The following is a 27,393-nucleotide window of genomic DNA, read 5'->3' as shown; positions in this document are numbered from 1 at the left end:
TGATTTCTGGATGGTTTCTCATAGACATCCCACCACCACATAAAATATCTGTAGCAAAAAAATTAAATACAATGCAGAGAGTAGCAACATTTGGGCCCCTATTAGAAACCATCTAGACCAATAAATATTAAGATTCTGGGGATGACTCCATTTTATATAAAAGAATCCCCGTGTGGTTTTTGAAGGATAAACTTCTCCACAGAATTTCTTGTAAGCAGAGTCACTTCAAATGGTTACAAGTTCAGTGGGGAAAAAAACCCTCTTTCCTACCTATTATGAAGATCTAACTGTTCCACCCCCAGGAGATTTCAAGGACTTTTTCGATTTTCCTGTCTTTTAAGGATTTTTTTTCCCCTGAAGTAAAAAGATTCAAGCTGCCTTCTAAAGGGGCTTTTTCTTTTTTCTCCACATGGATTTTTCTTTCTAAACAATGATTTGTAAAAGAGGGAATCTGACAGGAACAAGTCAAGAAACCTCTGACCTCGTTATGGGGCAATTCTTCTATGTAAGGGCTCATGGGGTTTAGGAGAAGAGGGAAGCTTGGGAGTGGGGTTTCGGAAAGGGGGTATAGAAATGGCAACGTGGAATTTTTTTATACAAAAAAATCCATTTATTGACTGATTTGCATGTTTTTTGGAGTCTGTAAACAAAAATAAAATTGGGGGCACAACCCCCCCCCACGCATACTGATGAAAGGCCTGTGTCCTTTGAACAGGGTGTAACGCCGTCACTCGGGAATGTCGATGACCAATTCATCGTCGCCATCCAGGGGATCTTCGCCACTTCCCTCCCCGGTGTCACTGAACATCTGATGGGGGACTGTGCTGAGTATGGTGGGCGGTGGCAGCTTGGGGGCACCACGGGGTGAAGGAAAGGGCAATCCCACTACTACAGATGAACAGTCAGAGTGGGAGGTGGGGGGCAGTGGGAGCTGCAGTGGGGAAGAGGAAAAAAAGAAGACATAAATGGTGGACAGGGCACCAAGCTGTATCAAGCCTCCTCCTCTTCCTCCTGCCTTCATTCTCCCTTCCCACCTGTAAAGAAACAACTGCTTGCTTCATTACTAGCCTCCCCCACCCCTCTATAGAAATATCACCAGTTTTGAATATTCACTTGTGAGATTCTTTCCCTCCCCACTTGAGTGGTACTATATCTGTTTTGCCTCACCCAAATCTATAATATAGCGAATTCTCTTCTGCAACTTCCTAGAGTTACAGCAGAAAAACCAGCACATACCAAGAGATGTCAGAATGAAAAGGAGAATCTTCCAGTAATTTAAGGGGTGGGTCTGCCACATTGTACAGAGCACTCAGCCCCATTCAAGAGTTGCCCATCCTTTCGTCTTGCCCCATGCAAGACAAAGCTTTTCAAAGCTTTGTGCGTGCCCCATCTCTTCTTTATCTCTTACTGATACAATGGCACTCTGTTTATAGGATGTGTGTATTTCACTGGAACAGCACCAGAATTGTTTCATTTGATGAGAAAAGGCAGGGTTCTCCAATAACATTCCTAAAACTACAACTCCCAGGGTTCCTTGGGGTGGAGCTACAATAGCATAGCACAGCAATTATCAACAGGTGTGCCATGGCACATTGGTATGCCGCAAAAGGTCCACAGGTGTGCCATGGGTGTTTGGAGCACAGCAGTTGAAAGCCACTGAAAAACTTCTGGGTTCTGCAGTTCTGTTTCTAGAGCAACTGTCTATACTAGTAACGAATTATCTGTCCCTCTTCCTTCGCCAGCTGAGGAAGAAGGATTGACAATTCGTTACTACAGATAGTTGCCCTAGAAACAGAGTCGCAGAACCCAGAAAAGTCTCCCAGAAGCTGGAAGTGACATCAGAAGAGGCAAATACCATGGAGGTCAGTGTGTCAGAAGAAGAAAACCATTGAAAATCATTGCCAGGGAGAGTTTGTGCCGGGGGGGGCAGGAGGGTAGTGACATGATCTGCTGGATCGTACCACTTTGGAGGGGCGCAGGGACTTGCTGACACCAGGGTCTGCAGCAGCCTCCCAGGGGTGCAGGGAGCCCCTGCGCCAGCCTCCGCATGGCTGCCCATGCTGCCGAGTCAGTAAAAACCTTGATCGTAATCACTTCTGGTTTCACAAATGCAAAACTGGAAGTGGTCACGATCATGAATTTGAGGGTCTTCACAGCGTGGGGAGCCCTGCGGAGGCTGGTGCAGAGGCTCCCCACACCCCTGGGAGGCTGCTGCAGGCTCTTGTAAGTGACAGCAAGCCCCTGTGCCCCTCCAAAGCAGTGCAATCCAGTGGATCGCGCTGCTGCCTTCCCCTCTCCGTGCCCCTTAAGGGGGCAGAAGCCAAGGCTCTCTAGTTGGGGCATCATGACACCCCAGCTTGAGAACCGCTGGTATAGTGGGTAGAAATAATATTTGTAGCATAGACACTCCCTTGGACACACAGCCCTGCTGTGTTCAACTAAATGAGATATATTTTTAGGACATAAGCATCACCACTAATTTAGTATATATATTTATATTACAGTACAAATATTACATATTTGACCAATTCAACTGTACTCCCACATTTCATTCCGTTTTGTAGATTCATATTTCAGCAACCCTACAGGCCTCAGCTCACTATCCTCTTCCAACATGCAGAAACTCCAGCAATCAACTGAGTCACTCCCCCCTCCATCCCCATCCTGATAGTACCTTGAGCTTGCGGGGCCTTGGGGGCCGCCGGGCAGAGCGAGTAGCGTTGGTGTCAGGTTGGGGTGCCCCAGGTTCAGGCCCCAGTGCCAAGTAGTCAGAGGGAAAGGGAGCATAAGGGGGTGAGGCCAGCTGGGTGGGAAAGGGATGGTAGGAGGGAAAAGATGAAATAAGAAATCAAACTATGAATGATGGGCATATGAGTCTTGAATTAAAATTTTAAAAGCACACACATATACATTCTAGATCTGTTCCTGTAATCGTGAGCAGAGATTCAAATACCATCTACAGTCAAAAACATAAGAAGATCCCTGCTGGATTAGACCAAACATCCATCTAGCCCTGTTCCTCTACACTGGCAGGCCTGGTCCATCCATGGGGTCAACTGAAATAGTTGCCTCAAGTAACAGATTGAAAGGGGGACACCCACCTCAATCCTTCCATTCACCTCCACTGCTGCTGCTCCTCCCACTCCCTGGCTTAGAAAAGGAACAGACGGGAAGAGAAAGTCAGGCACTCTCTAGCCCACCACTCCCCTCTCATTCACACTTCCTCTTCTGCTGGGTCCCCAATTTCCTTTTCCAATCTAGGGAGTGAGGGGAGCAGAGGCCGGAATGTCACCAGGTAAGGGGTGGCATTTGGCATGGAAAATCTTGAGTCAGCCTTGCACACTGGCAAACCAGATGTTTCCAGGATGTCCCCAAGCAGGGCATGAAGGCAGCAGCCCTCTCCTGTCATTTGCTCCCCCAGCAACTGGTTTTCAGAGCTATGCTGCCTCCGAACATGAAGGTTTCGTAAAGCCATAACTAACAGCCACTGACAGACTTCTCCTCCTCCACGAATGTGTCTAATCCATCTACGCTGAAGGCAATAAGTACAACGCAAGTGGCAGCATATTCCCGAGTTCATTACAGGCTGTGCGAATAAGTGCTTTCTTTTGTCCTTTCTGAATACACTGCCAATCAATTTTACTCGATGATCCCAAATTCAATCATTATGGAAGAGAGAGAAAAAGATTCTTTCTATCCACTTTCTCCACAACATGAACAGTTTTATAAACTTCTATTGTATCTCCTCTTAGTCATCTTATTTTCTAAACCAGAGGTTCTCCAACTTTGAGGGAGCTTTACCCCCTCAGTAAGTTCTTGCAGGGGAGGGGCTAGGGCAGTGACTCAATCCCCAGGATCCTGTCACTAAGGGGGGGGGCGAGGGGGGTGCTTTGCACTTACTTCAAGAGGGCAGGGCTGCAGCAGGGTGCAGAAGGTGCGGGGAGCCTTGCACAGCACTCCCCGAGGCTTGGAACGTTTGCTAAAAGCGGGCGCAAAGCAACTCCTGCAAAACAGAAGTGCTTTGCGCCCACTTTCAGTGAAGGTTCCAAGCCTCGGGGAGTGCTGTGCAGGGCTGTGCAGGGCTCCCCACACCTCCTGCAGCCTGCTGCAGCCCTGCCCTCTTGAAGTAAGTGCAAAGCACCCCCCTCGCACCCCCCATAGCGACGCGATCCTGGGGATCTCGTCACTGCCTCCTCCCCTTCCTCCATCCCTTAAAGGGATGGGGGAAGCGTTACACAAACTGGTGGGTCTGTTCTAAACTAAAGCGCTCCAAATGCTTTGTAGCCTTTTCTTGCAGGGAAGGAATTCCGACACCTTGATCATGGGAAGTTGCCTTCTACTGAGTCAGATCCTTGGTGCATCTTCCTCAGTACCGGCTACACTGACTGCCAGCTGCTCTCCAGGGTTTCAAGCAGGGGTCTTTCCCAGTGCTACCTGAAGTTGCCAAGGGTTAGAACATTTTGCATGCAAAGAAGGTTGCCTGGGAGTGGGGTCCAAAGGCCAGGCCTAATGGCTCCCGAGTCTTCTCTTCTTTGAGGAGGCCAATTGTGCACACGTGCATGCACTCATACAAAACCAGACCTATTTACACAAACATACAGATCAGACCACATTGCTCCACATGTGTGAACACTTATACAAACACAGGCAACACACAAGCATTCATTCAGCCATTTAAAAAGAAGCACAGCCGAATCATCCCTTGCATTTTCCCAACACATCACACCAACTCTGGCCAAGACAGACAGAAGCCCTATTTTATGTCTACACAAACCACAACAAAGGGCTGTGATAGAAAATAATGAGGCGAAATGGAGGTGATCTGGTAAGGAGGCTCAAGGAGAGAGAATGGAGGACAGCCCAGGGCATCCAGTGGCAGCTCTGCCCTTGAAATCAGGACAGCCAATTTGGATAAGGACGTACTTTGGATAAGACATACTTATGCACAGAGCAGACATGGCAGCAAGACCCAACTACATTTATTGGCCTACCTGTGTCGGTTTTGGTTTCGCTTTTTTTTTTCCTCTTATCAAAACTGGCGGCTCTAACTAAGACACAAGGATGACTGTTTGAAGGCTGTAAAAGACCCTTACCCATAGCTGGCTATGGAGAGTTTAGGGTGGAGAATCTGCACTGCCATTTTGATTCTGGGCACCACTGCCTCATAATTATGGCGGTCATGTTAAAGTTGTGGTTAGCTCAGTGAATGTCTGGCAAAGCCTTTTCTGATATTGGAAGTAACTCTCAAAAATCCCTTTCTAGTATGTAGCATGTGAAGGCACTGACCACAAGGTTCAATCTGGGCGAACGATTCTACCAGCCTTCTTACACACACAAGAAGGGAATTACTCACAGAGGTCAAGTAGGGGGATGGTGTCCCTGAAGCTGGGAGCCCAAATCCAGAAGTTGGCTGGAGGGAAAGGCCTGAAGACGAAGGAGATGAGGCACCACCAAGCTGGGGACTTCTTTTTCTGTGGACAAAGAGATTTGTGGAGAAACATTTGACATGAATGCACACCACAAAGCTGTCTAAACCACCGGGCACAAGCTGTTTTAAAGCTTTTCCCACAGCACCACAAGAATCATGTTGGATATGCCCTATAATGTAGGATAAGTAAAGTAGATAATCATGGCTTTTGGAACAGATCATCATGTTATTAATATTATTAATAAATATTTCTGTATTTTTCAACAAAAAAGTATTTCAACAAAAAAGTAGTTCACAAAGCGGTTCACAAAGCAAAACAAATCAATAAATGGCTCCGTGTCCTCCACTCTGATATTAAATACAGGAGCTCCCCAAGGCTGTGTGCTGAGCCCCTTCCTCTAATCCCTGTATACACATGATTGTACCCCATCACACGTTTCCAATGAAACTATAAAATTTGCAGACGATACTACAGTGGTGGGGCTTGTTAGCGGGAATGATGAGTCTGCTTATAGGAAGGAGGTACAGGAGTTGTTATTGTGGTGCAAAGAAAATAATCTCTCACTTAACATCAAAAAAACTAAAGAACTTATAATTGACTTTCAGAAAAAGAGGGATGAACACACACCATTATACATAAATGTTGAGGAGGTGGAGAGGGTTGCTAGTTTCAAATTCCTAGGTATTTACATCACAGAGGACTTCTCATGGACTATTAACACCAGCATGTTGATAAAAAAGGCACAAAAGCGGTTATATTTTCTGAGGAAGCTTGGGAGGTTAAATTTGTCACAGCAGCTGCTTGTGTCTTACTATCGTTGCGCCATTGAGAGTGCCCTAACCTATGATGTCTTGGTGTGGTACGGAAATTGCTCTGCAGGGGACAAAAAAAGCTCTGCAGAGAATTATTAAGATCGCGCAGCACATCATCAGCCTTCATCTACCAGCTTTGGAGAACATCTATACATCTTGCTGTCTGAAGAAGTCACAGAGTATTCTGAGAGACCCCTTCCATCCAGCTCATCATTGCCTTCGGGTAGACGATACAGATTAGAGCACGCACCACACCACTCCTGAACAGTTTTTATCCCACAGCCATAATTATGTTGAATAAGGCGATATAGTTGTTACCATGCTCCTGGGCATTATGGTCTGTTATACTGTTTTTATATTATGATGCATGTTGTATAGAATGTGTGGGTGAGTGTGTAGAGTGTGATTGTTGGAATTGCAGTATATATTTATGGTATCTCAAAGGTGCATAAATTTTGTTGTGGTGTAGTACAATGACAATAAAGTTACTACTACTACTACTACTACTACTACTACAAAGGACTACTACCAGAGCAACAGCCACTAGAAAAGACGCCATGTTGGGGTGAATGGCTCATATCAGAAAAGGTCATACTACTAAGCCATATAGGTACAGAAAAGGTCCTACTTGCCTTGTAATCAAGAGGTCATTTTGAAAGCAAGCTGAAATCTGGCCAATCAAAAAGGCTCGATCCACTAAGCGAAGTCAACCAAATGGAATGAAGCCCTTCGCCTGTAGTCAGTGGCAGCCATCTGGGACACTGGCACTTACCTATCTTCTTGGAGCCTGAGCCTCATGCACTTACCTCTTTAGGGATTGTGGCTCTGCCCCTTTGGGCATCTCTCCATCACTGTTGTCAGATGAGGCTGTTGCCTCTGAGTCTGAAACAGGAAATCATAATTAGTCCGTGCAGCATCCCACCCATCTGCCAAGGGGCTCAGGGGACATGATAAAAATGGGTGTTCCTCCTCCTCACAATATCCCTGTGAAGTAGGTTAGGATGAGAAATATTGACTAACGCTATCTCGAAGCATCAAGATTGAGCAGGAATTTGAAAAGTCTCCCTGAGGCTGTGCATCTCTACTACACTGATTCCCCAACTCTCAAGCCCCTCAATCTGATCCTTTGCTGCATTTGGTGTTTGTACTGAAAGCTTACAAAGAGGGCATGCAGTCCTTCAAAATGGCTTTAACTATCAGGAATTCTACCAGCATTCCAAATGAAGTATAAATTGCCCTGACATAATTGTTCATGTGTGTGTCAAATCCAATGCTAAACAACAATGAAGCCATGGTTGCATGAGCTTGGCAACATATGGTTCCCCCCCTTTCACTTGCAAAAGAAGGACACTTGCTGCTTCCTTAACCTGATGCAAAACAAATATTGTAATGATGTTGTAATATTTGAAGCCAGCAAACAGCACCTTCTTCTAACCACAGTTTGACAATAAGTCAGGACATACTATATTGGCGGCCTGAAGAAACAATTGCCATCAAGGTTGAAAACACCTCCCAGTCTTGTCCCCAGGAGACGACAGCTTGCTCTACAGCAGAATGAAGTGAAAGAACAGACAGCACCCCATATCACATTTCTGAATGCTAAAATTCTCCTGCAAACAGAAAACCAGCAGCTGGTTAAGAGCTAGACTAGGCTCTTTCTAATGTGCTAGTTTTCTATCTGCAGGGAGATTTTAAACACAGAGAAGTGTTCAGAAATTTGATTTTCCACTGTGGTCTTAAGTGGTACTTTCTACCATCTCAGGAGTTTGCCACTCCATTTCCATCTCATCTCCTTCTGATGTATGTGTAGATCCAGCTAATTTTTACTCATCACAGGCCACCAGACACAGAAATATCTTCAAGACAGCTCACATCAGTCTGCACATTAATAGCACAATCCTACACATATCTCCTCAGAAGCGTCCCATTGTTTTCAATAGGGCTTACTCCCACAAAAGTGTGTATAGGATTGCAGCCTAAATAACATAAAACCAGAAATTCCTAGCATCCCTTTCTCCATCTTCCTGTAATTTGGGTAAGTACTGTTCAAAAGGCACAAGCCCCAAAGCAGCATAGTCATGGCCCAATCCTATCCAATTATCCAGTGCCAATGCAGCCATGCCAACGGGACATGAGTTGCAACCTGTGGTGGAGGGGCAGAGGCCACCTCTGAACATTTGTTCCCTTACCTTGAACATTAAGAACATTTGTTCCCTTACCTTGGGACTCCATTGTGGCTGCCCTGGTGCTGGAAAGTTGGAAAGGACTGAGTCCTCAGTTCCCTAGAGATGCTGCTCCTTTGCACAGGGAAAGATAATGGTCTAAATTTTGTTCAGGGAATTGCATTGATATTTGCACTGGTGCTTGCTATGCCTTGCCTTGGGTCAGCCATGATCTTTCCACAAAACCTACCTCGTAGGGTTGTTGTGAGGATATAAAGGGAAGGGAAAGAAGCACATACGCCGCTCCGAGGGTGAGACAGAAATATAATAAGTAAAAGTCTTGGATGGCCACTCCAACTAAAAAGATGACCTGGGGATGTTGGTCTGGTTCTATCCTTGTTTGACGGATGTTCATTTGATGGCTTTATTCCTGTCTGAATCTGTGCTGTTCTGGCCAACAGCTACAACTGTCACACTTTCATTTCATGGTACATCTCCATATACAAGACTGTGGGGGGGGGGGAGTAATCCCCCACACATCTCCCCAGACACACCACATTTGATTCCCAGATTACCTGACGATTCTTCATCCACATTCTCATATTGCAGCAGGCGATCAAGTAGAAAACTGAGGAGAGAAAAGGGGTAGAAGCAGAGGGAGACGACAACCACTCCAATTCAGGGCTTAATTTCTAAGGAGAGAACGTTTGTGGCCTCAAGCCTGCGTGGCAGTTGGGCCATCTACACCGGAAGCCCAGTATACTAATCCTAAATGTGCCTGCAAGGCTACAATTACTCAGTGGCCAAGGAAAAGCACTCTGCACAAACTCTGAGGCATCTTTCTTGATAGATCCTTTGTAGAGCCTAGGAATCTGCCCTGGTATCAAAAACAGACTCTGAGTTGAGCACTGCAAAGCTCCAGCACAAGTTAAGCTATACTGCTCCCTCATTATAGAGTTGCCACCATTTCTATAGTAGGGCTCTGGCATCATAACAGCAGCATTTCAGGTAGAAATTTAACAGGTGCAGTATTCTCTAGCATAAGACGCAACAGTTCACTAAAAGTCTCACTGATTTTCTTCCTATCATGCATCTGTTAAGAATACGGCAACCCTGCCAGGAAAGACGGCAATCCTATCCCGATATCTCAGTTCTCCCAGCTCAAGACCTACAAATAATTCCAGGAGCCTCCCTCCAGCCCCCCGCCCCCACTTCACACCCCAACCTTTTCCCATCTAACCACTTCACCTTTTATCCCGTGAAACTTTCAAGAGTTTTCTTTGTGCTTTTCTCAGCTCTTCTTGGAAACATTCTTGTTCCTAAGAAGTGACAAAAGAGACTTTGTAAGAGCCAAAGAGCCATCCCACAAGGCCACTGGGTTCCAGGCCGGCCATACTCCTAGGCAGAATGAGGCAGCTGCCTCAGGCAACAGAATTTGGGTGGCATTACAGGGCATAATATTGTCTGTTCATTAACTGATTATTATTTCTTTAACCGTGAGGCAGAGAAGGAGGGTGTCATCTTTGCTTCAGGTGGCAAAATGTTTTTGAGCCAGTCCTGTCCCCCTCTCCCAATAAGAATTTATATAGTGGGAGTGATCACACATGTTGTCTTTTTGTACTCCTTCGAACAACCTTGCAAGGTGGTCAGTATCATAATCATCCCAATGCTATAGGAAGAACTAGGAGAGAGAGAATGGCTTGCCTATCTAGCAAATAGGTAGAATTTGAATTGGGGATCTCCTAATTCACAGCCCAGAGAGCTGCTATAATGCACAATGGCTCCTTACTCTCCATTTTCTGACCAGAACTTTAACATGCATCTCCCAACTGGCTTGATTTAAAAAAAGCTGAAAAGCTACATATATTTTTTAAGACAGCCAGTTCAGATGAAGGCAGTGGCACTTCAACCTTGCCTTAATGCCCCTGGCAACACCAGTCTGTCTAGTTTTTGAGCAATTTCAACCAGAATTTTAAAATCAGTCCCATTGCTCATGTGTAGCCGATTTTTATAAAACATTTGGGCTGCAGTCCTATCCACACCTACCTGGGAATAAGTCCCATTAACTATAATAAGACTTCTGAGTAGGCATGCATAGGATTGGGCTCTCAGGCAGCAATCCCATGCTCACTTACTAGGGAGTAAGCCCCAGGACTGCATCGTAAGAACATAAGAGGAGCCCTGCTGGATCAGGCCCAGGGCCCATCTTGTCCAGCTTCCTATATCTCACAGTGGCCCACCAGATGCCTCATGGAGGACACAAGATACTTGCATCTTGCTTCCACTCCCTGCCTCTGGCATTGTATTTACCCTCATACCTCCCAGTGAAGACACCAGCCTGCACTTGGGTTCAACTTGGGCCACTTTATTAAACACAAGTTTTAACACATGAATCCTATGGAACACAACATCCCCCCCTCGCCAGTCTGGGGTAGGTGAAAAAACTGCCATCCACGGCCAATTCAGATGACAGAAAAAAAATTTCCACCTGGGCCTCATGATGAGCAACCAGATAATCTCAGACGGTACATACCCATCATGGCTTGTAACTTGTGATGAACTTTTTCTCCAGAAATTTGTCCGGCCCCCCTTTTTAAAGGTATTCTGGCCAGGCACCATCACCACATCCTGTGGCAAGGAGTTCCACAGACTAACCACATGCTGGGTAAAGAAATATTTTGTCTGCCCTAACTCTCCCGACACTCAGTTTTTGTGGCTGTTCCCTGGTTCTGGTGTTGTATGAGAGAGAAAGAGACTCCCACTGACCACTGAGGCCAGATGACATCACCACATCCTGTGGCAAGGAGTTCCACATGTTAACCACATGCTGGGTAAAGAAATATCTCCTTTGGTCTGTCCAAACTCTCCTGACACTCAATTTTAGTGGCTGTCCTCTGGTGCTGGTGTTGCATGAGAGGGAAAGAGTGGAAAGGGAAGCAAGGCACACTCCCACCCCTCTTTCCTTCCAGAGCTCCCCCTACCTCTCCCCCCAGGGCATGATGCCCCCCCCAAGGGCTCCCTCCTCCCCAGGTGTCCTCCCCCCAGGGCAGCCCAGCCCAGCCCAGCCCTCCTGGCTCCCCAAACCTCCCCACCCCCTCCCCTTACATAGATCAGGAACTTGAGCCTCCTCTTCAGGGCCCTGTAGCGCCTCTTGTAGCCCCCTCCACTGGGATCAGGCTCCCCTGCCCCGTTCATGCCCAGCTCAGGGAGCAACTTAGGCAAGCAGCCACCAGGACTACAGCCACCAGCATGCCTCGCGAAGGAGGGAGGCTGGGGGCACGAGAACTACGACTCCCAGCATGCCTCGGCAGAGGACGGGCATTTAACCCATTTCTGCCCGGCCCACATTTGGTCCCTGTTGCATTTATGCAACGTTGGGCAGACATGGCTTAAGTCGCTTTGGGGGTCGTTAAGGTCTGTGCACAGGTACTCAGAGGGAAGTCCATTGTTTTCAATGGGGCTTACTCCCAGGAAAGCGGGGATAGCATTTCAGCCTTAAAAGAAGGAAAGAGCAATTGAAAGACCGCCTGATTCAATTAATGCCATTATTTTCAGACCATTTGCACTGGGGGGGGGGGACTTTGGGACACCCACAGAAACAACTCCTAGTTTATCCTGAAGCACCAATAAAACTACCAAGCACTTCTCCGAGGAAGAAGAAAAAGGCTCCCTTTAGGACCCGGAGGGAAGGCGGACTGCCTCTCCCACTGGTGGCTCCCAACCGCTAAAGGACTTCATCTCCCATCACGCAGGGCGTGGCAACGTGACGGGCACTTTTGGACTACATTTCCCATAAGGCCTTTCACTGAGGTGGACTATGTTGGCCTGAAGGAGCCAGTTGGCGGGAAGAAAGGATGGCTGAGACTGTTGGAGGGGAGCAGGATATGCAGGACTTTGTCAGGGGCCTCTTCCAGGGCAGTCCTGATCTCAGGTGTGATGGGAGGGAGGTGTGATGGCTGGGCAGGGCAGGGCAGGGCAGGGCAGGGCAGGGGCTGGTGACTCCTTGGCTCCCCCTGCTAGCTGGGGGGGAGGAAGTGCTGTGGGCCAGGACTCCTGGGTCCCCTGCACCATCACTTCAGATCTATTTCAGATCAATACTTAGGATCAATAGATCTTTTGCAGCCCACAATACTTGCAGTTGGGGTGTGGGTGGGACAGGAATGGTAGCCTGCTCTGGCTTCTGTGCTGGAGAAAAGCCACACCACCAGCCACTCACACCAGGAATTGCAGTGGGGGGCCTTTTGGGTGTGACGTCCCAGGCAGGGTTTAACCCTGGCACCTGGGCTTCCTGCTCTTAGAAATTAAGTGCAGCACTGCCTTTCTAGGTGGGTAACAGGAGGTTGATGGGCAGTAATGCTGGGCTTACTTCAACCCCCACTTATGGTCACAATCGGTGGCGTAGCTAAGAGGGGGTGCAGGGTAGCAATTGCACTGAGCTGCAGGCTGCGACAGTCTGACCACCCACCCACCCACGCAATTCCCTTGCGATCGCTGTTTGCTGGGAAAACTGGCACTCTTTGCAAGGGGGCAGTGGGGATTGCAGTCTCCGGCCGCTTGCTCCCCTTGCTTGGGGGAGACCAGGCGTGCTGGGGTGGGAGGAGACAGCGGAACAAGGGGAGTGAGTGGCTAGCGATTCCAGTCGATGCTCACAGTCCTGGGGGGAGGCAAGCAAGAGGGGAGTGGGTCAGGGAGGCCACTTTTTTATTTTTTTCAATTTAAAAAAAAATGCAAGTGTGACACCTGGAAGTGACATCACTTCCAGGTGTGACATGGGGGGGCATCATTTTTAACTTTGCCCCAGGCTCTAGCATGGCTAGCTACATCACTGGTCACAGTGCAGCACCTGTGTCTTGGCTTATGTACTCACCTTGGCATTTACGATTGAGGGCCCAATCCTATCCAACTGTCCAGCACCAATGCAGCTGCAATGCAGTCCCGAAGTAAGGGAACAAAATTCCCTTACCTTGAGGAGGTGTCCCTGACTGTCTCTTCAGCATAGGATGCAGTGCGCACCTATTGTCATGGCTGCAGCGGTGCTGGAAAGTTGGATAGGATTGGGCCATTAGTGGTATAACCATTCAGTAAGGGACAAAGAGCTAACCGATCTCCCAATCGCTTTCTCTTGCAGTATTCTCACCCATGCCATTGTCCGGAAGAAATATCTTGCCCATGTTGGGCAGGAGACTCTAACCAAAGAGGAAAAGGAAAAACTGAAACAGCTGGTGGAGAAAGAACTCGTCCAGATGCAGGTTCATAGAAGTCCAAGTGGGGATCTTTTCCTTGCGGAGCAAACTGGAAACCTCTGGGAGGAGAGCTTGGGCCCCTTGTTCCATCTGAGAGCGGGAAATAAATCTGAACTGTTACAGTGGAGAAACCTTCATTATTATTTTTTTTTTACTGTATCACAGGTTGATGATCCTCCCAGCAGTAAAGAGTTATTGACTGAATTACAAACTCCTATCAGATCTGGGGGCCAAAAGAGACACCTCTGCACTTCTGATACCTCTGGCGATGAGGCCAAAAGCAGCCAGGAGCAGAAGAAGCAACGGACTGGGAAGGAGCATGGTAAGCGGTGCAGCTGTAGATTGGCACACATTGTTGAAATGTTCTCTGAGGTTGTTTTCCCTCTGGCATGGAGGAAATATCTTGTCATAAGGCTGGCTTCCAATTTTATCTCCAAATAGTGGAGAAACTTTCCTGAAAGATGGCCTCCCCCCCACCAACACCACCACAACCGGTGTCCTGTTGCCATTACCAGTCTTCCCTTGCAATGTATAGCTCAGAGGGAGTGTTTAGTGCACTGACAGAAGTCCTCGCTCTGTGTTGGAGCATCTGCTTTGTATGCAGAAAGACATGGTTAAATCACTGGCATCTTTGACTAAGGATAGGAGGGCTGTGTCTGCTTGCTTGGCACAGAATGTAGGGAGTTGATCATACTGAGCTAGATGGATCAGTGGATTGAGGACTCAATTTTTTAAAAATGTGGAATTCCAAGAAAATTTGAATACCGTCACCTATATAAATTACAAAGGCATTACTGTAGAGCAGTGGTTCCCAACCTTTAGGAGCCCGTGGACCACTGAGACGAAAATTGGAACTGGTGAGGACCACATGCAACCAGGACCTCCAAGAGGAATTTTATCAGGGGTACAATGTTTCTTTTGGGCCCCTTCCCAAAGAGGAAGGGGAGGGTGTGAAACAGAGTTAGGGAGGGTGGCAACAGGGGTGGGAAGAGGGAAAAACAGGGCAGGGGGAGGGTTGAACAGCAGGAAGAGTCTTTGGAGCCCTGATCTACTGTGCTTCCCAATGTGGAGCCCAGGTCTACCTGCGCACACAGTGTAGGTAGCTAGATACAATAATACAGAAAACCAACTATACTCCTAAATCTCTATAAAAAATTTTAAATATAGAAAATCATTGCAGATGGTTAGATCATCATATTTAGGCTCACCCTAGAATAGAAAGTGTCCTGTGTGAATCAAAGGGCACAATCCTAACCCGCTTTCCAGCACTGACATAAGAGCAATGCAGCTCCAAGGTAAGGGAACAAACATTCCTCCATGAATGCCACCCAACTGCAGGATGCAGCACACAACCCATATGCCAGTGCTGGAAAGTTGGTTAGGATTTGGGCCAAAATGTACTTATTATTTTATTTATTTTTCACATTTTTTTATACCGCCCTTCCTCCAAAGAGCTCAGGGCAATGTACACAGCTGCTCCCCTCCTTTTGTCCTCACAACAACCCTGTGAGGTAGGTGAGGCTGAAAGAAAGTGACTGGCCCAAGGTCACCCAGGAAGCTTCATGGTTGAGAGGGAATTTGAACCTGGATCTTCCAGGTCTAAGTCCACCTCCCAAACCACTTCTGCAGTAGCTGTCCTTGAGTGTATCAAGGACAGTTGTGTCCTTGATACACTCCTCCGTAGTAAGCAGATCCACAGGCCAGTTTTCTCCCAAATTTGACACTGCTAAGGAGTGACATTTATGCCTTCCTTGGCCCAGCACATACACTTGTGGCAGCCACAGCCACCATGCACCCAGCATCTCACATGGGCAGGAAGCCCTGGTGAGATTGAAAAATAAGATTCCAGGGAATTTCTGGCATCTACTTTTTGATCCTGGACACAGGTACAATTTATCCTCTATACCCCCTCTCATCGGCCCTGCGTGCAACCCCCAGCCCTTCACACAAAAAAATACAATTAAATTTGTAATAATGAGAGATTTATTAGATGTATTATTTATAGTGAAGATTTGTGGGTTGCTGCTTTTGTTGCTGACAGTGGACAGTTCTTTCTTCGCCCTCTCTGGTGGTCCATGGGGAAGCACACTGGAAGTGATCAAAGGCAATCTTTTTTTTTTTCCTGAGGCTTTGCAGACCACTTCTCAGGGTCTCACGGACCACAGGTTGGGAACCAGTGCTGTAGAGTGATCAGGATGTTGGGATGGGGACACCAAAGTTCACCCTTAGTGATGAAGTCACAAGGTCAACTTGGGCTGAAAGAGTGTGACTACCTGAGAGGTTTGTTATGAAGATAAAATGGATCAGAGGAGAAACATGAGCTGCTTGGAGAAAGGAAGGGATATCAGTTTAATAAATAAAATTCATTCTAGGATGCCACACTTGGTTCCTGTGTGACTTTGGTGAGTTTTATTCTCCTATGAGGCCATTCTGCATTATGTGATGAAGTGTATCTGTCTGTCCTGAATGGACAGCAACTCATTTTCATTGGATGACCTTGCTTTCTAATTTATTACAAAAGAGAGGATGATTTGTACTCAAAGATTGCAGATAGATTGTCTTTCAGAACAAAACTCACGTTGCGTTGCTTCTGAGAATAGCTCAGGCAACTGAGATAAACAGCAGTCAGCTGAAATCAGTGTCTTTTTAAAGTCAGGTTGCCTCTGATGTGTTTCAAATTCCCACATTTGGTGAAATACACATTTAAAATAACATCCACACTCTTTTCTCTCCCCATCTTAAAAAAAAAAAGTTGTATTGCTGGGGCATTGGTTTAGAGAAGGGTAATGATCCATGCAAGGGATTGTGTAGATTGGATCTGTATACTTTAGGATTTATAATCATGTTCTTACTTTGCCAATTAAATAATAATAATGTTTGCCAACAAGGAAAAATGACCTTTTCTTTTAAGAATAATCAATACCTTTTCTAAAATCCTTTTAATAAAGAGTTATCTGTCTTTAATAAAAATTGCCCCTGTACTTTGGGAGCCTCATAAAAAAATCTAACTGAAAGTCTATGATCAGTATATGTAATTTATATATTTTATATGAAATTTTATTTAATTCATTGATGATTAAAAGCCAGGAAAAATAATAATTTTAACATCTTTAATTCATGGAAACGCTAACCTTAAATCAGTGGCTCCCAACCTGTGGTCCAGGGACCACAAGTGGTCCGTGAGACCCTGAGAAGTGGTCCCCAAGGTCTCAGGAAAAAGAGTGATCACCTTTGATCACTTCCAGTGTCTCACCAAGTGAGTGCTTCCTCATGGACCACTGAAGTGTCAGCTGCGTCTGCAGGTAGTCCATTCTCTGCCCTCTCTGGTGGTCCAATGCTTGCTAAAGTGTCAGCTGCAGGAGGGTCCATTCTTCATCCTTTCTGATAGTTTGTAGAGGAACACTCACTCCACGAGATGCTTATCCATGGACCACCAGAGAGGGCAGAGAATGAACCCCCTGCAGCTGGCATTTCAGTGTCTCGCTGAGCACTCCCCCATGGGCTACCAAGTTGAATTGTATTTTTTTTGAGTGGTGGGGATGGAAGGGGTTGCACGTGATCCATGACAATTCCAATGTTTGCCTCAGTGGTCCACAGGCGCCTAAAGGTTGCGAACCACTACCTTAAATAGATTATTGAGTAAAAACCGATCTAGACTCACAAGAAGTACAGTCCTTTCTAGGGGTTGTGTCACCATAATTCATGGTTAATTTTGTAAGTTACTTCCAGTGGGTTCCCAGAAAGGAGTAGTGGTAGTAATTGTTGTCATTAATTAAAAATAATAAATGTTCCCCTTTATGAAAAGATCCCTGCTCATGGAAAGTTGGTATGCCTGGGAGAATTTGCCTTGTCTTCTTCCTGAGGTACTATTCTCCATGCAGGCCATGTTTGTTGTCACACTTGCTGTTCTCCCACCTGCATTTTACAGTGCCATGCAGATGCTGCAGCTGGCACCAACTCGTGGCTGATCCATGACTCTGGCAACCAGAGATAGTAGAACTCTCTCCCAAGAGGCGCCAATGCCCACATTACTGAGTTCATTACTTAAACCTACCTTATTTGCCTAAGCTCTTTGTAAGAGATGTTCTCTGGTTTTCTGGTGGTATTTTATGGTTTACTTTTTTTTCTCTTGTTATTTATTTATGGTTAATGTTGATCTTATGGTGGGAATGCATTTTCTTTAACTGAGTAGAAATTTATTTTGTATTGTGTTCATATTTCATTGGCTGCCTTGAATGCCTCGCTGTCAAGAGAGGAAAGACAGGATATAAATATTTTAAATAAATATTAGAATGAATAAGTGTATATTTATTTTATTCTCATAAAATGTTTCTATACTGGTTTTTTCAATAAAGCATCTACAAATCAATTCAAGACAATAGCAAAACCAACAATAAAACACTTTCTGAAAAAGATAGATGAAGATGTTTTGAAATATCATCATGTAAAATGACAGGAACCTGGCAGTAAAACAGTGTTAAAAGCAATAACCACTAAAAAACCACTACCATGCAGAATGAAAACACTTTACATTTCTGAACCATCGAAGAGCTGGTGCCAGGTGAACTACCTGCCTGGCAAGGGTCTTCCTTAACTTGGGCATCACCTTCCTTGCCTTCAAGGACAGGGGTGCCTAGAGGAGTACCCTGACACAGAACTGGTCATAGGCAGGTTCAAAAGGGAAGGGCAACCCTTCGAATAAAAAAAGAATATACAGAAGAGAGAATCAGCCAATGTATTTAATTTAAGATATTTATATCCTGCTTTTCACCTCCCAGGAGAGAGGCACTCATGGTTGTTAACAACATATAGAAAACAAATCATAACACAACCCAGCAAAGAATGATAAACAGTGCCAACCAAATCCTGCCTCTCCCCAAAAAAAGTACCAGAACAATATCATTAATAAAAAATATTAGAGCAGCATATCCGTTAGACAAAAAAACTCAAGTCCCAAAAGCTAAATGAAGGAAAGAAGTCTTCAGCCTTTCCGAGAACAGTGTCAAATCCTCACTTCCTGGGTCACAACATTGCACAAACTGGGTGCCACTACACTACCGCTTTCATGTGTCACCATTGGTTGATCTGAAGAGACAGGTGATTCCATACAGTGGGGAGGAGGCAATCCTTCAGATATTCTGGTTCCAAGCTGGTTAGATCTTTTAAAAGTAAAAATCAGTGTATGGCAAAACAACCAGATATGGGCTGGCCAATTCAGCTGATGAAACAGAGGTCTGATGCACTCACCATGCCTCAAAGTACTCAGCATACAAGCAGCAACACTTGGCACTAGATGAAGTTTCCCCATGGTCTTCAAAGGCAGTCCCACATAGAATGCTGTACAGTAATCCAAACATGATACATCCAGTTCATGGATAACCAAGTCTGATCCAGAAAAGGACACGGTTGGTGCTCCAGCCAAAGCTGACAAAAGTACCCAGGGCCACAGTCAACACCTGGGCAACCAGGCAAAAAGGTGTGCCCAGGGGCACTGCCAAACTGTGAACCTCTTCCTTCAAAGGGAGTGCAACCCCTCTAGAACAGACTGACAGTATGTCACCTGGATTGCAGGTCTTGTAATCAATAGCGCCCCTGTCTTGTTTGTGCACTTGATTGAAACGGAAATGAAGTCCAGTCTTCACAGTGCTGTTCTGTGTTGCAGGGCAGTACTGTGGAGGCTACGTGCATTTCTTGATTCCAGCAGCCATTATGATGGTACTCTGGTTACCTGAGAACAACTGTTGTTTGCCACAGGTAACCAGATGAGTGTTGAGTTACAGAGCTGGTAAACCAACACCTGCCCCATCCCAGGAGGTGTCATCTTTTTCTCTTTTTGTTTTATCTTGCAGAAGTTAGCTCAGATGAACAAGATTCTGGAATTGATTCCAAGAAAATGCCAGTCTATCGTCGTCCAAGGCCTGCAGGGAAATTTCCAGGTGCCCATGACCAAGGAGACTCTGGAGACTCTGAAGATCACAGTGATGGCTCTCGGAGCAGCAGACAAAGTGCAAAGAAGAAAAGCAGAGAGGCAGGGGGAAGAAAAGCAACCCAGGAGCATCAGAGTAGGAGACAGAGGGGTAGATCAGAGAGTGAGTCCGAGGATATCAAAGAAGGGCAAGGGAGTGATCTTGAAGAAGAGGGCCAAAGAACAGAGTCTGATGTAGAACCAGAGCTAAAAGACTGTAAGCTTCAGAAAAAGAGAGCATTCAGTAAACAACAGAAGTGGACTGGCAGGCTAGGCAAAAGAAGGAACAGCAAAATGAATGAGGAGAGGAGAAGAAAGGAGAGTGAGTCAGAAGAAGAAAATGAGAGACTTCAGGTGGGGAAAATGCATGCAAAGAGAACTGTTGATTGGCGTGATGAAGAAGAGAAGGAAGAGGATGGCAGTCAGAAGGCTGAAATCAGGACTAGAGAAAGAACTCGGAAGGTTCAAGAGGAGAGTGAGAGCTGGGAAGAATTGGAAGATGACTTGGAGGAGGAGAACAGGTTGAGGAGAAAGGTAACCAGCAATAAACAGGGAAGGAAAAGCGTAAAAGTAGAGGAATTGGAGAGCAATTCAGATAACCCTGAAGACAGCCGGATGAGGAAGAAAGTGCCCAAAGCCGAAACAAGGAGAGCAGGTGAAGGGAAGCAGGGCCATAGGTTGGAGAGTAATTCAGAGGATGAAGAGGAGCCTGAGAGGCAGATTGGAAAAGGAGGAATGGCAAAGACACAGAGGAAGAATGTGAGTAGGAAGGAACTGGAGGGAGAGCAGGGCGACTGTAAGAAACACTGTAATCCTGAAAAGCAGCAAGGGAGGCATAAGCCCAAGAGAAGCGTGAGCAGCAGTGATGAAACAGAAGGGGACACTGACGAGAGCAAGGGCTTGCGCCACAAAAAGGAGGGAATTGTGACATTCAGCAGTGAGGGAGATGAATCACAGAGTGAGGCAGGCGAGGAGAGAAAGGGTGAAAGCAAGACCCATCAGGCCCCTGTAAGTAGTAACGAATCTGGGTCCGAAAAAAGTGAAGTTGGAGATCGACGAAAGAAAAGAATGATAAGACAGCGGAGCAAAGATGTGTCTGGGAGTGAAGGTGAGAAGTCAAAAAGTAAAGGAAGAACAAAATCCTGGAAAGAGAGCGTCAGTGAAATGGAATCGGAGGTAGATTCTGGGAGTGAATTGGAGGGAAAGAAGAAACACAAAGGTCAGCAGAAGAAAGGAACGCCAAAGCCCCGAAGGAGAAGGAATAGCAAGGAAGCGTCGGAGAATGAATCGGATGAGGAGAAGGGAGGCTCCAGCTCAGAAGAGAACTCCCATTCTAAACAGCGGCATCGAGGAAAGGTAAGGTGGAGTGAGCTGGTGGAAGTCTTAAATATCTGGTTTGCACTCATTCACAGCACTCATCCCAAGTCAAGTTTTGTATGTTTACTCAGATCTTCCATATTTCTGAAAAATAATGATCTAGCATAAATTCAGCCTGCCCAACTAGCCTGACGTTTGTTACGTGCCTCTCTAATGCCACCTCTTTTGTTTCCTTTAAATTCTTCCTCAAAAGCCACCTTATTCCATGAAGCCTTTGGCCTAATTGCCAGACTACACCGTAACTAAGCCTAAGTAAGTGTGGATGACAAAAATAGTGTCTTCCTCTGCATTCACCTCCCTCCTTCTATTGCCTGGTTTCTTCACCTGATTCCTGTGTTCAGGAATGGCTGGGAGTGCTTGTGAGAATTGGAGTATTCTAAGAATGTGTGTGTGTGTTTGCCAGTCTAACTGCATGATTCCGACTGAACTGCTATGAAGGAACCTAATTAGAGCTGGTTCAACATGGATCATGTGAAATACATAGCATATTTCTGAAGCTACTTGGTCTTTGTTTCTCTCCCAATCCATCTCATAGGCAAAACGCACACGGAGCAAAGCTGGTCAGCTGTAGGGCTGACCACAGAGCACTAATCTTCCCCATCAGTGAAGAAGGAGATGTGGGAAGGGAAGTCTGCAATTGGCAGGCTCGGCTGCTGCATAAGTATTTCCAAGGCTTCTTCAGGCACACCCAACACATGGGAGTGTTTCAAGGCTACATGAAAATGCTAGACAAACAGCCAGTGTGATGTAGCAGAGGTTGTTATGGTGGCTGAGTTGCTGATGTTTTTGTCACCTGATAAAGAATGCTGTGGGGGAGGTGGGTGTGTGTGTGAGAGAGAGAAACTAAAAATTGCTATTTGAAAACATGACATCCTTTTAATGGGCATCTGAGTTGCATACTGTGGTGGACAGTTCTCTAACTGGGGATTAGGGGTCCCAGCCCACCCTTACTGCTGACAGTAAGGGTGACAATGCCCTTACTGCTTGGGTGATAGACCAGTTTGGTCAAGGTTTGGCCTCTGCCATACCATTTCATGTGGTCCACCTATTCAAAGTACCACTGGAAGTAACTAGGGAAGACATCATCACCAGTTACTTCTGAGTTGGAAGGCCAGATGCGACACCAGGAAGAGGCTCAGGGTGGATGGGAGAGCTTTTTTTGAATGCAGAAAAGCATGCTTTGGAGCTTGGCCCAGTGAGCTGAGCCTCCTGCCGCTGTTGCATCATGTTTCTGGTCTTGTTACTGGGCAGCAGAGGTCCAGGATCCTGCGAGTACCACCAGACATCTCCTCAATAACCACGGCTGGTGCCTGTACCACTGGTTGAGAAACACTGTGATAGAACATGTAGGCACCTGATGTATGTCACCTTGAGTTCCATGATGGAAGCAAAACAGGATATGATTATAATCAAGTCATCATAAAAAACCTTCATCTCTTCCCCACCACTGCTGCAGGACAGAGAGCATTCTGGGAAGAACGAGGATCACCCCTCAATTCAACGGTTAAAGCGCTATATCCGGGAGTGTGGGGTGCACAGGAATTACAAGAAACTGCTTGCAGGTTGCCGTTCCCGCAGAGCTCAATTGGAGGCATTAAAAAAGGAGCTGGAAAACATTGGCCTGAAGGGTATGTTTATGGTGACAGAATTGTGGAGAAACTGGGATGAGGTGGGTGGTGATTTCTTTCAGGGAACCTGAGAGATAGAGACAGGGACAGAAAACTAAGCAGTACTACTTAAATCTGGTTCTCCCTCCAAAATCCAAGGTTCTGTGTCAATATTCTGACTCCAAATGATAAGAATTCCTCAGCCAACCTGTAAAAACTCTGCACTCAGCCAATTTTCAAGTTTGCATTATTTGTCTGCTGGTGCTAATCATGGGGAGGACTAAAGGCATCTACTACATGCCGAGATCTGTTACCTACTAGAAACTCTGCTCAGTTCTCGCCCCCAATTCAGAGATTTCACTGGGTGTTGATTGACGGCCCAATCCTGAACAGTGTGCGCCGGCTTACCGCCGGTGTGCACTGTTGTAAATGTGCTATCAGGCACATTTGCAGGCCCTAGCACCGGGCGAGTACTGGTGGTAGCACTGGCGTCGCTGGGAGGTGTGGGGGTGCGGGCCGCACCGGGTGACATGCCAGGGGGTGACGCACCCTGGGGAGTGACGTGCTAACTTCACGGCTTTTAGAGCTACCATGTCGTGCCATACATCGTTGGATGTGGAATGTCCAGCAGAGTGCAATGCAAAAAACAGAATTGAAATAGCTCCTTTGTTCAAAAGTTATGGCCAAAAAACCAGAAAGAAAAAATGCATGGAGCCCTATGGAAAGTGAAAGTGAGCTGTATCGTGCATTTACTCGTGAGTAGGCGTACTTGCCATAGTCCATCGGAAAGGGCAGGCTGAGAGGAATCCAATGGCACCACAATGGTCCAGATCCAATGAATGCAGCCCCCAAAAACACGAGAAGGAGGTCCCTGCCTCCCTCCCAGCTGCGTCTATTGAACCGGAAACGAAGCCACATGGCTGTGTTTACTCGTGAGGCAAACTTGCCTTACTGCAGGCAAGGACTGAGAGGACTCAGGGCAGGCTGAGAGGACTCCAAGGTCGTCAGAATGGTCCTGATCCAATGAATGCAGCCCCCAAAACACAAAAGGGAGAAGGAGGTCCCTCCCTCCCAGCCCTATGGAAAGCGAAGCAGCCTTACAGTTGTGTTTACTTGCGAGTAGGCAAACAAACCTTGGCTGGTGGTCAGGCCAGGCAAAAGGGAATGTGAGGACACCAGAATGGTCCTGATCCAATGGAACTGAAGCTCAACATATGTTCCAGAAGGCAGCCTCTCTCCCCCACTAAAAAGGACAAAAAAAGAGGCTTGAATGGTAAGGGGAAAGTTTTTATTTTGCACTTGCAAAGCCAGGTGGGTCTTTATCTTGATATGCTTGAAATAGAAGAACTTTAAACTGTGCACTGGGTGGGCTGGAAATCTCACTGATTCTTTGGGGGGGGGTTGTTATTGTAGGCAGACTACAGAGTAAGCTGCTATGGGACTTAATTCAGAGTAGACATGCATAGGCTTGGACTCACAGGCTACAATCCTACCCACACTTTCCTGAGAGTAAGCCCCATTGACCACAATAGGACTCACTTCAGAGTAGATTCACTTGGTGGAACAGGACTGGCTTCCCCTTTTTTAATTATTTCTTTTAATTTAATTATAATTACTTATTTTAATTTGCTTGATGATGTCTCTTCTGGCCATGACATCACTTCCAATGGGTCCTGGACAGATTGTCATTCTAAAAAGTGTGTCCCAGTGCTAAAAGTTTGAGAACTGCTGCAATAAGGTGTTAGTAAGTTGACACGGGGTGTGTGTGTGTGTGAGTGTGTGTGTGTGTGAGAGAGAGAGAGAGACTCTACAAGTTTTCAAAATCACTAAAACCAGAGTTTGGAGGAATAATACCATCATGTTATATATCAATCAATGCGTAATTTCATGCAGAATGCAGTGAAACAAGCCACATTGAAATATCTGTGTTCTAACAAAAGGTACAGCCAAAAAACCAGTGGGGGCGGGGCGATGGCACATCACCACGCCCATCACCTGGGGCGTTGCCCCGCCCACTGCATGGGGTGATGTGCAGGCCTCCCGCACCGGGTGATGCGAATCCTAGTGATGCCACTGGGTGGTAGTCCAGCGCTGGCCAGCACTGGGCTACTGCCAGGCGGCCACTGAAGCTCTGCTGCTTGGCAGTCACATGGACCACCAAGCAGTGGAGAGGTAAGTGGAAGCTTGAGGGGAGGCAGGGAGGAGGCGTTCCGGGGACGAGAGGGAAGCAGGACTGCTGGAGCAAAGCTCCACCAGATCCAGAGCCTCTCTGTTGGGTTCGCTGCCCTACACGGAGGCTCTTGATTCACCGCCGAACTTTGGGTTGGCGGTGAATCAAGTAGCCCCATTGTGGGGCTGCTCACTTTACCCAGGGAAAGGGGACGAAAGTCCCCTTCTCCCAAGGAGCCGCTGGGGCTGCCTGGAGCACACAGGATGCATCGGCAGCCATTTTTGGCGCTGCTGCAGCCCCGCACCCCAGACAGCTCAGGATTGGGCTGTGAGTTTTCTGCAGACTGAAGGGTAATGTATGCTTGCTTTAAAAAATAAAAAATTTGAAAATCCAGAAATCCATTGGGGGGCAACTTTTCTCCTCATCGCTTCTGCATGCCAGGAAGGAGCTGCCCCTGTTGCATTTCTGCCTGTCATGCAGTTGTTAAAGGCACTGGGTGGCAACCAATTTCAGACTGTAGCCATCTCTGTGTCTCTGGAGAGCACTTGTCCCAGCCTCACTTCCAGCCTGCATTTTCCCTCTCTTTCTCCAGGGACCCCATCTCTAGCCAAGTGCAGAGCTCTGAAGCAGAAGCGTGAAGAAGCAGCTGAGGTGGCTTCCCTTGATCTCAGCAACATTATCACCACAGAAGGTAGAGGCATTGTGGGAAGAGCCAGAGGTGGCTAATGGTGTAAGACAGTGGTTCTCAAACTGGTGGGTCGCGACCCACCAGTTCATGTAACGCTTCCCCTGTCCCTTTAAGGGGCGGGGAAGGGGAGGGAGGCAGCAGCGCAATCCCCATGATCACACCGCTAAGGGGGGGCAAGGGGAGGTACTTGTGACTTACTTGGCATGGTGTAGGGCTGCATCAAGCTGCAGGAGGTGCGGGGAGCCCTCCGCAGCCCTCCGCAGCCCTCTGCAGTGCTCCCCGAGACTTGGAACCTGCAGTAGAAACAGGCGCAAAGCACCTCCTGCAAAACAGAAGTGCTTTGCGCCCGCTTCTATTGCAGGTTCCAAGCTTCAAGGAGCACTGAGGAGGCTGCACAGGGCTCCCCGCACCTCCTGCAGCCTGATGCAGCCCTACACCATGCCAAGTAAGTCACAAGCACCCCCTCACCCCCCCCCCGTAGCGGCGCTATCCTGGGGATCGCGTTGCTGCCCTAGCCCCTCCCCCGCAAGAACTTACTGAATAAAGCTCCCTCAAAGTTTGAGAAACCCTGGTGTAAGAGGTCACAAAGTGGGGGAACCTGCAAATGTTTAGAAGCGAACTTCTAGCTATGTTGGTTATCCTTCCTCATCATCTCGTACAGAAACATGGGCCATGCCACAGAGATTAACCATAAGAAGGATAGTTGTCATTTGGGAGTATGTGATCCTGGTGGGCAGGGACAGAATGACGTAAATAGAATTGGGGGGGACAGGAAGGGTGTGGGTATGGCTTAGAATAAGCAAGTGATACCAAGAGTGGGTTTGCTTTGAAGGCATGTGACAACTTCTGGGGAGGGCTAAATCAAGTAGGCTTGGCTTGGAAAGGCCTGCAAGTTTCCGTGAGAGACCCATCATTGTAAAACTTTTATTCAAGCAGTGCTCTTCTTTCTGCCCCTTACCTTTCTGCAGGTCGTCCAAGGCGCCGCAATGTCTGGAGTCTCTACAGCAAGCCCCAGGAGTCGCCCAGTTCCTCAGAGGAGTCACCCATTTGCCGCCCTGTCACAGACTGGTCCCGCCTTCGAGGGGTCATCAGTTCGGATGGGGAAAGCAACTGAGTTTGGGGATGGAAGCAAGCGAAGCATTCCCTTAGTTTTCAGAGGAAACTTAGGTTGGACTTGGAGATGAGAAATCTCATGGCCTACAGGGGGCTGCAGCAGCACATAGTCTTAAAAAGCTAATAACCCTTTTGTATTTATTGTTTCACTTATCATGGACCTGAGGTGGCCATAAATGCCTTGCTTCAGGCAAAGTTTTGTCCCCCTACTAGCCAGAGGTGAATACCTTTAGTCAGCTCCTTCAGATTTAACAAGTACATAGCTATGAAATGTCTGCCTGGATTAAAAGCTCCATGGAGCGAAATAAATGTTCATGCTGCTGGTTTGGAGGGGCATTTGTGTATAAATGCAACCTTTCTTGCCAAGAGTGAACATTCCTGAACAAGAGGGAGTGTGAACGAGAGGCACATGTTAAATGTTCATTTCAGTTTCTGCAACAATCACTCTTCCTTTCCATCTTTTGCCACATCCTGAAAGTGAGTGCATCTGGTTCTGAAATGGGCTCACTGAAGTGGAAAATGATGGCTATACCTTTGTTATTTGGCACTCCGTTGTAAATGTTGTGTGTTTGGCAATTTTATGCCTTAAAAGACAAATGTTTTATTTGTTTAATAAAATATCTTTGAATTTTAGTATGAGCCCTTTCTCGTAGCATCCTCGCCCCTGCTCAGAACTTATCTTCATAGTCACATCTTATACTTTGTAATCAAGTGACAGGCATGAGTTCTGGAAATCTCATTTCCTGTTTGATCGTAAAATGGTAAGTTTCTAGTTCTCATGGAGCAGCAGTTCCATAGTGTAGGGAGCAGAACTGCTGTGGTCTGTG

The 27,393-nt window shown here is 46.8% G+C and overlaps 2 protein-coding genes across 2 annotated transcripts; one reads left to right on the top strand and one right to left on the bottom strand.

The window, feature by feature from the left end:
* Positions 1 to 587: 587 nt before the first annotated feature.
* Positions 588 to 11,645, bottom strand: INO80E (INO80 complex subunit E). The gene is made up of 7 exons (XM_066628215.1): positions 11,509 to 11,645; positions 9,652 to 9,722; positions 8,979 to 9,031; positions 7,048 to 7,123; positions 5,354 to 5,471; positions 2,675 to 2,803; positions 588 to 931 (listed from the first exon to the last, which is right to left on the bottom strand). The coding sequence occupies exons 1-7, from the start codon at positions 11,596 to 11,598 to the stop codon at positions 728 to 730; spliced, it is 741 nt and encodes a 246-aa protein (XP_066484312.1). The 5' UTR covers positions 11,599 to 11,645; the 3' UTR covers positions 588 to 727.
* Positions 11,646 to 12,240: 595 nt separating this feature from the next.
* Positions 12,241 to 27,199, top strand: HIRIP3 (HIRA interacting protein 3). The gene is made up of 7 exons (XM_066628672.1): positions 12,241 to 12,334; positions 13,532 to 13,652; positions 13,812 to 13,968; positions 19,496 to 20,967; positions 22,445 to 22,616; positions 25,358 to 25,456; positions 26,422 to 27,199. The coding sequence occupies exons 1-7, from the start codon at positions 12,258 to 12,260 to the stop codon at positions 26,565 to 26,567; spliced, it is 2,244 nt and encodes a 747-aa protein (XP_066484769.1). The 5' UTR covers positions 12,241 to 12,257; the 3' UTR covers positions 26,568 to 27,199.
* The last annotated feature ends 194 nt before the right edge of the window (positions 27,200 to 27,393 follow it).

The sequence above is a fragment of the Tiliqua scincoides genome, chromosome 5 (assembly GCF_035046505.1).
Source record: "Tiliqua scincoides isolate rTilSci1 chromosome 5, rTilSci1.hap2, whole genome shotgun sequence".
NCBI classification, from domain to species: Eukaryota; Metazoa; Chordata; class Lepidosauria; order Squamata; family Scincidae; genus Tiliqua; species Tiliqua scincoides.
The sequence above is the reverse complement of the archived record's forward strand: the minus strand, read 5'-3'. Positions and strand labels throughout refer to the sequence as shown.

What these genes read in the sequence shown, in the direction of transcription:
- HIRIP3 (XM_066628672.1), top strand. Translation starts at nt 12,258, where the DNA reads ATGGCTGAGACTGTTGGAGGGGAGCAGGATATGCAGGACTTTGTCAGG. An exon ending in CAGGGCAGTCCTGATCTCAG is followed by an intron (nt 12,335 to 13,531) that starts GTGTGATGGGAG and finishes TTTCTCTTGCAG; the next exon opens with TATTCTCACCCATGCCATTG. An exon ending in AACAGCGGCATCGAGGAAAG is followed by an intron (nt 20,968 to 22,444) that starts GTAAGGTGGAGT and finishes CCACTGCTGCAG; the next exon opens with GACAGAGAGCATTCTGGGAA.
- INO80E (XM_066628215.1), bottom strand. Translation starts at nt 11,598, where the DNA reads ATGAACGGGGCAGGGGAGCCTGATCCCAGTGGAGGGGGCTACAAGAGG. An exon ending in AAAGTTTCACGGGATAAAAG is followed by an intron (nt 9,032 to 9,651) that starts GTGAAGTGGTTA and finishes TTCTCTCCTCAG; the next exon opens with TTTTCTACTTGATCGCCTGC. An exon ending in CAAGGCCCCGCAAGCTCAAG is followed by an intron (nt 932 to 2,674) that starts GTACTATCAGGA and finishes TCCCCACTGCAG; the next exon opens with CTCCCACTGCCCCCCACCTC.